Source organism: Propithecus coquereli, unplaced genomic scaffold (genome assembly GCF_000956105.1).
Source record: "Propithecus coquereli isolate 6110/MARCELLA unplaced genomic scaffold, Pcoq_1.0 Scaffold227, whole genome shotgun sequence".
Lineage (NCBI taxonomy): Eukaryota > Metazoa > Chordata > Mammalia > Primates > Indriidae > Propithecus > Propithecus coquereli.
Genome location: NW_012147808.1, coordinates 3,172,070 through 3,183,329, shown reverse-complemented (window position 1 = coordinate 3,183,329; position 11,260 = coordinate 3,172,070). Strand labels below are relative to the sequence as shown.

General features: G+C 45.4%; 1 protein-coding gene across 1 annotated transcript in view; it reads right to left on the bottom strand.

The window, feature by feature from the left end:
* Positions 1 to 4,525, bottom strand: part of PTPRJ (protein tyrosine phosphatase, receptor type, J) — a 72,372-nt gene extending 67,847 nt beyond the window's left edge. Inside the window, exons 1-3 of the mRNA XM_012645107.1 lie at positions 4,474 to 4,525; positions 2,855 to 3,085; positions 381 to 644 (exon numbers count right to left, since the gene is read on the bottom strand). Coding sequence (XP_012500561.1) covers positions 381 to 644; positions 2,855 to 3,085; positions 4,474 to 4,525 — 547 coding nt within the window. The remainder of the gene's footprint in view (positions 1 to 380; positions 645 to 2,854; positions 3,086 to 4,473) is intronic.
* Between the last annotated feature and the right edge of the window lie 6,735 nt (positions 4,526 to 11,260).

Here is an 11,260-nt window from a genome sequence, read left to right as displayed (position 1 = left end):
CCCTGCCCAACAGAAACTCCTGGGAATATACACACAGCATCATTTTTCTGGGGACTTAAAAGGCAGGTCATCATCCTCCAGATGAATTTCTAATGAGGTCTCCACTCCTAAGCTTTAGCAGAAAAGTAGGTATTAACCAATAATAACAAAAGATTTTTAAAACCAAACAGAAGTAGTTAGAATTTCCAAAACCACACAGGACCTTACTGCTGAATGAACTGGCCACCTGAACTCCTGGGCCTGAAATATTACACAGCACCTTTTTTCCTCTAGTTTATGAAAACCAATCTCTTTCCTACAGGCAACTTGAACACACAGGGCTCCAGGATACAGGGTAAGAAGGAATGCTCATGATTGTCCCTGGGATCCAATCATCTTACCTGTCGTGACATTTATAGCCGTGGGATCTCCCCAAGTCCCACTGTCTGTTCCTGGAGTGACGGAGAACGTGTATGAGGTCGCTGGACTTAGGCCTGTGATGGTAGCCCTGGTCTGATTTGCAACAGAAATCACCGGCCAATGTTCCATCTCATTCTTTACTCTATACGTGTACTCAGAAGCAGCTGTGTCATTGTTTTTCCAGGTTAGGGTCACATTTGTTGGATTGATGGAAACAGCTTCAATGTCAAATACAGGACTGGGTTCTATTTAAATATTGTTTTCAAAAAAAAAAAAGACAAGAAAAATTACATTTGAAAAAGGAATGTAAAAGCAAAGCCTTCTCTATCTACCTTCCAGGGTGAATTTTACAATCACAGTTTCACTTCTCTTTACTTGCCTCTAGACTTCCCCGCAACAAAACTTATTTAAATCCTGATACATACATGCATGTGTGTGTGCTGGTGACACAGACCTTAGGATGGAGGAAACCTGATGAGGTTGGTCATGCTGCTGTGACCGGAACATGGGGTTAAATCTGTATAGAAGCTGGTATCAAAAGAGACCTGAGATGCACAGTGAGTCCATCTCCCCATTTGCAGAAAACATGCATTTAGAGAGATGTTCTCCCGATACAGAAACACGTGACAACTTTTTTGCCAAGCCCTGATGTCAGAAGGAAACACAGCAGGTTTCTGACATAAAATGGCAGAACAGAGTAAGGAGAAAAGAACCGGTCTTGGGATGTAGATGTGGACTCGAAGGCCTGCTCCACCCATTTCCTATATGACCTGGAATTAGTTTCTTAAAACCTCTCGGTCTCAGGTTCCCCTGCCCACAGCTCTAACGCACCACACTACACATAAAAGACTACTGTTGAACCACCATGACAGGATGAACAAGGTCACTGGATCTGGACATTAAAAATCTGAGTTCAGAGTCCAATGCTGCGAGAAACCAGCCATGTAGTTGTTTACTCAATGTCATCTCACCACTCTGAACCTCAGTTTCTTCTTCTGTAAAATTGTAGATGTACAGGGTCTTAAAGTCACAGAAGCCATCATGATTATTAACAGTAATACTACCAAGTAGATGCATCCTAACTGAAATCAAGAAACAGCAGTAACAACCAGAAACAGAAAAATAAAACACAGATGAAAAGGCCCTTCTTCTCAAGGAGCTTGCGACTGACCCCAAAAGAGTAAAAGACAATACAGGTAACACCATGTCAGAAGGCTCATGGAGAGGGCGCCTTTCCTGGCTCATGGGAGATGAAAACATTAATCCAGTCAATGAAAAAGGGCAGGAGAGGAAGCCAGAGAAGGGAGCATAGAACAAGCAGGGAAGAATCCTGTGGCCCACAATTCAATAAACTTCGTGCCAGGAAGCCCCTCCAGACTTGAGTTTCCTCGTTATAAAATGACAAGTTTACAGCGTCAGAGGAGCATTTTTGGCAGATTACCACCGTGCTGCCATTTACAAGCAATGACAACGAAAAGGAGGAGAATAAAGACAGACAATAACAATAGCCTCAGTGGCAGAGGACGCAGGATCAGCAGCCCTGCCCGGGGCTGACCACGTCCCAGACGCTGCCAGGTGCCAGGCAGCATTTCCTCATGACTGAAGTCACTCACAACGACTTCATGAGCAAGGCTGCAAGGCCATTTCGAAGACAGAGAAATGCGCTAAGGACTCAATTTTGTTGATTCGGACAGGGGTTCTAGGAAGGTTTTGGAAAAGCAGGTTCTTAAGTTTCAATAGTTCAGAGAAGAAAACACATTTCAAAATATTTTTAAATATACATATATGTTAATAAAGATGATGAAAGTCGGGCCTAATAGGATCCATGACTTGCCCGAGGTTACACAGCTAGAAACTGGCAGACCCAGGAAGCAAAGCCGGGTCTCTCTGATTCTGAGTCTGTGATCTTTGTTGCTCTGCCATCGCCATATGTAAAGGCAGAAAGGAGAGGCCGGGCATGGTGGCTCACACCTGTAATCCTAGCACTCTGGGAGACCGAGGCAGGAGGACTGCTTGAGCTCAGGAGTTCAAGACCAGCCTGAGCAAGAGTGAGACCCTGACTCTACTCAAAATAGAGAAATTAGCTGTGTGTGGTGGCATGTGCCTGTGATCACAGCTACTCGGGAGGCTGAGGCAGGAGGATCGGTTGAGCCCAGGAGTTTGAGGTTGCTGTGAGCTATGATGACACCACTGCACTCTAGCCTGGACAACAGAGCGAGATTCTGTTTTAAAAAAAAAGGGCAAAAAGGAGAATGTCAGAGCAGCTCTCAGAGGAACGAGATATCCCTCAACCTAAGCAACAGGACCAAGAATGGGGAAAAGAAAGATACAAGACATAGTCACTTTTTAATATGGAGGCTCAGATGAAGGGATTTCAAACACACGACCGATATGATAATATTTAAATACTCTCTCCAAACCCCACAAACCATCCCAAAAGAAAAGTCTTGCTCACTTGTTTGCACTTGTTGACAGCAGGTACTGGAGCCATTTAAAAAGCTGAAATGATAGTATGTCCCAGGCTCAAGTTCCCTAAGTGAAATAGTCCCGTTGGAGTCAGGTGGGGAACTCTGGTGAATCCGGCCGCTCAAATCAGTTACATTTACTACTGAAACGTTTTCCGGCACATCAGTGAAATGAATCTCAGTGGCTGAAGAACTGAAGTTGAGTGGACCACAGCCGAAGCCTAAAATGCAGGAAAGAGAAAAAAAAAAAAAAAAAACACAAACTAATAAAACGGCACCTCCTACCACACACTTGCCATACAACACATTATCATAATTTTTAAAACTGATTATAGTTCCCTCATTTCCCTGATTTAAAATATCATATCTGTGCATAGAAGTTTTCTTCTTGCGCACAAGTGATTCAAGCCTGCACAAGGTACCTATCAGCTTATTTACCTAACTGATTAACGGAAAGAAAAAACAACTGCAGAACGCTCCCCACTGTCTGCACAGGCTTTGCGTAATTACCGCTATTAACTGAGCTGTGCTTTATTAGGTTCCAGCAAGATCCACCCCCTTTGTACGGCACTATGAGAACAATCCAATTATTTCATCTCTATGGTTCATAGACTCGGATTTTACTAATCAGGGAAAAAAGGTCCCAAATTTTGGAGACAAACTAAAGCTACCAATTTTTATTTTTTTCCCAAAAGATACATTTTTTAAAAAACTACTATTTTTATTTCTTATGGAAATGCTTTATGACCAAAAAAAATTAGTAAGGGCATAATCCCAGAATGGATGGTACTTTCAACAGAATATATTTAGTTTCCTTAAAACTTACTATCATATCCTTATTTTTTTCATTTTAGTATGAACAGAATGGACCAGCACCAGTCAGCAAGTGGGACTCAGCCCTCTAGGAAAGCAGCATATACAGGAGGCTATGTCTGGTTTTCCAAAGGTTATACAAACCCTGGTCATCATTTTTTAAATGCCTCAACGTAGCAACACAAGAACAGTGTAGCAACACAAGAAATATTTATGGGCTAACAGCACACAAAATGTATAAAAATCACACTGCATTAGACTTTCAAATAAGTTAAATCATCCATGGGTATAGATGAGAAAAGTGTCACCGAAAATGTAAATTTTTTATTTGTCATAGTTGCACAATTAACCTAATTTTTACTTTCATTTGCTGTTCCCACTCTCACCCTACTTCTAAAGAAAAATTGGAAACTAAGCAGGTTTTAATAAACTAGCATGGTGTGTGATTTCCACATTGCTGTTAATGTTGCTCCGTGTCCGTTAGGGGGCAGCCGCGAACAGCACAAGCAGGGAGAGGGAAGCGGTACTCACAGTCACCTGCGCGCACCATCTGTAACAGAAACAGAAAACGGAAGTCAGCAGCTTCATTCGGCCACAGAAAATGCAAATCAGAAACGAAGCAGTTGAGGACTTAATAATGGGGGTGGGATGGTAAAAAACACATTAAGCAAAGGCCTGCTGGCCAGGGTTAGGGTGTCTTGGGACATTAAACGCAGGGACTCGGTGAAACCACGGGTCAATTACAGACAAAAGATTAACTGGGTTACGTGGAGGCCAACCAGCTGTGACTACCCACGTCCCACACTGGGGCAGCTCCCTGGGTCGGCACCTGCCCCCTGCCACTGCATGGCGAACTGAGGCAGAAGGACACAGAAGCAGAGTGGAGACTGTCAGAGCCAGAACCAAAGGAAACCAGGACCAGCGCAAGCCCCTTCCCCAGAGCCATCTGCAGGTGGGGACTGCAGGGTGGAAAGCCAGATGCGTGGCAGAAGAAACCAGGGGGGTTGGGATTGTCAGCGCACAAAAATTCACCTTCTCCTTTCTATCAGTAGATGGCAGTATTTTTTTAAACCATATGGCAAGCAGTTTGGGGAAGAACAAACGTTTGAAACAGAAGAAGCCTCAAAGATCTAGCTGATGATAGCGTTTCAATCTGCGATCTTTAGATCCCTGGGAGCCCTCGAGACTATTCATTGTGATCCATAAATTATTTCCCCATACTTTAAAAGCCTAAAGTAATTCAAGATTATACATTTCTGGCCGGGCGCGGTGGCTCACGCCTGTAATCCTAGCTCTCTGGGAGGCCGAGGCGGCCAGATTGTTTGAGCTCAGGAGTTCGAGACCAGCCTGAGCAAGAGCGAGACCCCATCTCTACTAAAAATATAAAGAAATTAATCGGACAACTAAAAATATATAGAAAAAAGTAGCCGGGCATGGTGGCACATGCCTGTAGTCCCAGCTACTCGGGAGGCTGAGGCAGGAGGATCGCTTGAGCCCAGGAGTTTGAGGTTGCTGTGAGCTAAGATGACGCCACGGCACTCTAGCCCAGGCAACACAGTGAGACTCTGTCTCAAAAAAAAAAAAAAAAAAAAAATTATACATTTCTATTGTTTCCATAAACACACCTTCTTGGCGAATGGGATTTTTCAAATTATGTTTCTCATGAAGAAGAAAATAATCCAAAAGGACCTCGGTGGGGAAAAAAGTGTCCTCCAACCTCCCATCGCACTTGGAATAAAATTCAAACTCTTAACCACAGCCCACCTGGCCCCCGTGGTCTCACTGACCCTTCAGGTTCTCAAAGGTGGTTGCCCCTTAGAGCCCGCACCTGTTTATTCCCTCCTCCAAAAGCACTCTGCCCAGACTTTCCCACGGCCCGGCAAAAAATGCCACCTCCTCAGCGAGTCCTTCCCTAAGCAGCCACGGAAATCAGCGTCCCCCTCTCTCCATACATCACTGTCTCCTTCCACTACAACGCACGCTCCACGAGAACACAGCCCTGTGCCTAGGACGGTACACACAGCAGGCGCTCAATAAATGCTCCCAGAAGGCGAGAATGAGCCCAGAGAAGAGAAAAGACTTGCCCCCTAACTCTCAAGCTTTCCCTTCCCTCCACCCCACGCTGCCTTCAAGCTCTCGGCATCTCAGATGCACACTTTATCGGTGCATCTCCCTGCCTCCAGCCCCCGCCCCTCAGTCTACACCGAGCCTCAATCCACACAGTCTACGACGGATTCACAGGAGACAGGAAAAGAAAAAAGGAGTCCATGGCTGCACAAGTCACACGAGACAGCAAACATTTTTTTGCCCGGTAGTTGGAAAAGTTAAAGTACAGAAGCTCGAGACTCCAGGATGGCAGGTCCTAGCCCCTTCCAATGTTACTACCCCTTGGCACGTGCCTCTGTGTATTGTCTCCTCAACTGAAATCCGCTTAGTCATTCATCCATGTGAGTATCATAACTATCTAGATCCTGCCCTCAAGCTGTTTACAGGAAAGTAACAAGACAGGTCTGTAAATGAGTAATTCAAAGCAGAAAGCACTGACAACTCAGAACAAGCAATTCTCGAGCACCTGCATGGGTGGAGCACTGCGCTAAAGTGCTAGACAGAGCTAAAGCAGACGCCTCCCGTCACTGGAAAGAGGACAGCGTATGACCAAACCACAGGAGGACAGGTGAATGGTACCCTGGGCACAGGAGCCACTCGCTAAGGGAAGGCAGAAGAGGGCATACATGAAGGCAAAGAGTGTCTACGAATTTTTGATCTGTGTCCCTTACAGTCACAGACTAGATAAACATTCATAGGCTGAGGAACCTTGACAAGGGAAACGCGTCAAAGAGCTCTGAGGTCTAGAGATAAAAGTACAAAGATCTCATCTTGGAGAAAAAGGCAAGTTTCTGGGAGATGAAAAATCACAGTATTTTATGAATAATTTGAGTATGTATGCCCCATGCATTTAATCAAATACACACAGAGTGCTAACTGCTGGGCACTGTTCAAATATTAATACACTTCGTCCTCCAAACAACCCGAAAAGGTGGGCACAGGTCACACATAGCTGGTAAGCTGCAGTACCTGGGCTTGAACGCAGGTACTCAGAGTCCATATACTTCACCACTAGCTATGCTACCTCCCAACGTAAAAGCAGGTGCAGAGAAATGTACTAGGATTTGGGGAAGATTTAAAAATTAATTCCAAAAGATATATCAGCATGCTCCCTTCTTCTCTCTACCCTCCAAAAACTCCAGCAAGCAGAGTAAAAGAGCTCCTTGACAGGCACAGGTAAGGTTTCCCTTGCAACCCTTTCAAAGGCCCTAGGTGCTACGCAAACATGCCAGCCTGTGTCTCTTCAAGGCACTCTGTGAAGGCGTGGCCAATGCAAAACCATATTGTATCACATGACTTCATGTCTTTCCTGGCCTTGCTCACCCGCTTTCTTCCCCTCATCCTCACCTCCCTGGGCCTGGCATCCCAATGTGTCTGTACTTGCTTCAAAACTCAAGGAACCTAAAGGAACCAGACAAAGACACAGAGCAAGAGGACCTAAGAGTCTGCAAGAGGAATCCTGGGGAAGAGCTCCCTCACTAATAAAAAGGGATGCACAGGAAAAAAATACTACCCTGCTTTAGTGGACTTCATGTGGTCTGCCTGTGATGCCTGGAGATACTGCAGCCACTCTGTGACAAGGAGGAAAGAAAACTCCCATTTGCTGAAGATAGCTGAAGGGAAAGAGGGAAAACACCTAGATCCTTGAGCTACTAAATTAACCAACTCTAGACCCTTCTGCCTCCAGACTTCTTGCCTGGAGAGATAAAACACTTCCTTACTATTTAACTATAGTCATGTGCCACATAATGACATTTTGGTCAATGGACCACATATATGACAGCTGTCCCATAGAGTATAATGGAGCTGAAAAATTCCTGTTGTCTAGTGATATCACAGCACAACACATTACCTTTTCTATGTTTAGATACAGAAATATTTACCATTGTGTTACAACTGCCTACAGTACTCAGTACAGTAACATGCTGTATAGGTTTGTAACTTAGGAGTATAGGCTATACCATATTGCCTAGGTGTATAGTAGGCTACCCCATCGAGGTTTGTATAAGTACACTCTATGATGTTTGCAAAAGGATGAAATTGCCTAATGATGCATTTCTCAGAGTATAACCCCATCCTTAAGCAACACGTGACTGTACTTTGGGTTGTCTATTATTTGCAAAAAAAAAGATAAGGTTTCTCCTTGCAACCCTTTTGACAACAGTCCTTGCTGTTGTCAACAGCAACAACAAAGCAAGGTACCTAATTTTCACATTAACCCTCATTTTTACAGATGAAGGAACTGAAAGGTCAACGATCCGCCATCCAGGGTCACAGAGCTGGTCAGTGAGAGGTAGAGCCAGGATACACGCCCAGGTCTGCCAGGCCCTAAACTCTTCCACTAACCACAGATCAAAGGACACTGGAAACAACACCCTGAGACATACTTGGCATGGTGGATACTTCATAAATACTTTTTAAAAGAATACAGTTGACCCTGGAACAACACAGGTTTAAACTGGGTGGATCCACTTATACAGGGATTTTCTTCCACCCCTACAATTCCTGAGACAGCAAGACCAACCCCTCTTCTTCTTCTTCTTCTTCCTTCTCCTTCTCCTCCTCCTCCTCCTCAACGTGAAGACAACAAGGATGAAGACCTTTATGATGATCCATTTTCACTTCGTGAACAGTAAATATATTTCCTCTTCCTTATGATTTTCTTAATAACATTTTCTTTTCGCTAGCTTACTTTATTGTAAGAATACAGGATATAATACACATAACATACAAGGCCGTTGTTAATCGCTGTTTATGTTATCAGTAAGGCTTCCGGTCAACAGTAGACCATTAGTAATTAAGTTTTGGGGGAGTGAAAAGTTATATGCAGATGCTCAACTGCAGATTCTGGCCTGACGTCGTGAGGATGAAACTAAATGATCTCTCTGAGCTGCTGCTGTTGTCGTCATCAACATCCTTAAAGCTTCACAGCAACCCTGTAAGGTATTTTTATCCCCACTGTACAGGTTACCACCGCCAAGGCTCAGATCCTCCTGACAAAAACCAGTGGGCAATCTCAAACTCATACTCTTTGAAGCATGTTTTTCTAAGTATTTAAGTAGAGCAACAACTCAGTTACAGAGGAGAGACAGTAAGTGGCTTGTCCAAGGACAAGCAGCCGGAGAGGAAGCACCGCAATCAGAACCCAGGTCTCCACCTCAACCACTCTAAGCTTCCACACCCCCTTCTCCCAGGACGCAGGCCTGGATGGGGCCCCCGCTGCTCAGCCCCACCCCCTCGCTGCTCCTCTGCAAAGTCAACAGCACGTACGACCCAGGGCTTCTGCTGGCCCCCATAGCTGGACAAAAGGAGCAAACCCTGAGGAGACTAAGCTCACTGATGCGACAGTGAAACACACAGGAAGAATCTGGTACCACCCTCAGATCTGCCAAAGACTTCCGGTTACCTAGCTATCCCAGGTGTGGCAGAAAACCCATCACTCAACCAGATGTGCCCAACAACGCCCAGTACTACACGGTAGGCAGAATCTTCTCCCTCCTCTTTTCTGAGGGGCAGCCCCTCGAGGCTGAGCCTTCCAGCCTTGTTCATTGCTCCCCTTCCCCAGAGACGGTTCCTGTTTCACAAGCTGCTGCAGCTATGCTCATGAGCCAAACCCTCTCTGGAAACCACCACCAGTCCGGGAACTGTGGTTCCAGTCACAAGCATCCTCCTCCAGGCCCCAAACTCCAAGAGCTCCTGGGCAAAAGACCTGGGTGCCCAAGGACCTGGTGAGCTTGGAGGACAGGGAGGGAGGGCTGCAGGGGATTTGAAGGTAACGGTAAGGGAAGAGTGGTAGAAAACACAACCTGAAGAGTGACTGCACGCGGGAATTTAATGTCGGTCCATTCTACTTGCTGTAACACTGACTGAGCCTTTAGCTGCTGGCCAATCACTGTGTACAACTGTTACATTTACCTTCTTATGTAAGCATAAGAATCCCAGGAGGCAGGAACTGCATTTATCCCCATTTTATAGATGTAGACAATGAGCCTTGGAAAAGCTAAGTTCCTGACCCAGCATCTCATTAACACTACAGCCAGTAAGTCTAAGATCCTGGCCCAGCATCTTATTAATACTACAGCCAGTAAGTCTAAGATCCTGCCCCAGGTCTGCCTGACCCCCAAGCCCCTGACTGTAACCACTCCCAGGGAGCCCTAAACTGGTTCGTGCCTGGGCAAGTCTCAGCTGAGATCATGAAGCCCCAAGGCAGTTCCAGGGCTGCAGGTCACAAACCTCTGCCTGTCCCCAGCCTTGGGAGCAGGTCCCATCAACCCATTTGAATTGACTGAATTAAGGCAGCTTTTGTACCATTTTCAAAAGGAGCAGGGTTTAGGGGTAAATTCACAGAGCAGCCTGGATTTTAGCAAGTGACAAAGCTTCAGGTTTGCTATTATACATGGGGATTTCAAGGATGGGTAATAAAGTGACTGAGTAGCACACAATGGGTAACAATAGACTCTTTATCCTTTTAAAACCAAGCCCACACACCATATGACAATAGTTATTTTTACCCACTGACGTAATTAACCAAAATGTGAACCGCTTCAAGCAATGTTTAAAATCAAATAGCATTTTATGGGATCTGGAGCAGCACAGATTTCAACTCTGAAAGGCCATCATTCTTCCTAGCTCTCATTTGTCTCCCTTGTGAAAATTATCCAACGGCTCCCCATAAAACCAGCCCTTGAAAGGTAAATCATCAATCATGAAAATGACAGGCCGGGTGGGCCCTCCCACTGAACCCAGAAGCCAGGCAAGGAACACCACTGTGGAAAACTTCCCAGAAGGCAGGTGTGACATTGTGGGGTAGCCGAGGACCTGGTCACCTAGATCCAAGAGGCAGGGCACAGACAGGCCGGCAGTGAGCATGGTGAACCGTACCCAGAGCACAAGGCATCAGGCAAAGGGAGAAGAGAATGGGCTGGCTTACTTGGCCGTCATTGGTAAATAAATAGCTCTCTGAACTTGACGCTGTCATCAAGGGATTATGGAGAAGAGTCAGCATAATCCGTAATTCCGTGTCCCAGAAACACGAGGTGAGGCTTCAGTGGAAGGGACGAGTACCAACCGCCCTGCAAAGAGCGGCTGGCTCGTCCTCCCCCTCTCGGGGCAGCTGGAGACAGGATGGGCTCTTCCAAAGGCACAGAGAAAAAAGTAACCAAAGGGGCTATTTTGGTGAGGCTCTGTGAACTCTGAAACGCAGAGCTGAGGGTGACCTTGGAAGTCCCAGGCCAGAAGTTTCCATGGGTATTTTTAGCAGCAGAATCATTTTGTCAAAAAGAATTTTATGAAGAACTACATATATGTACGGAGTTCCACACTTCATACACATCTATATATGTGTGTGTATATAATTGGATAAAAGCAGTGTTTTCAAAGTTCAAGTTACCTTGTTCTTATTTTGAATGTAATCAGTAAGTACCCAAGTTAAGATACCCGTGGTCTCCAAAGCATCAAAATTTGGTGTAAGAGATGTC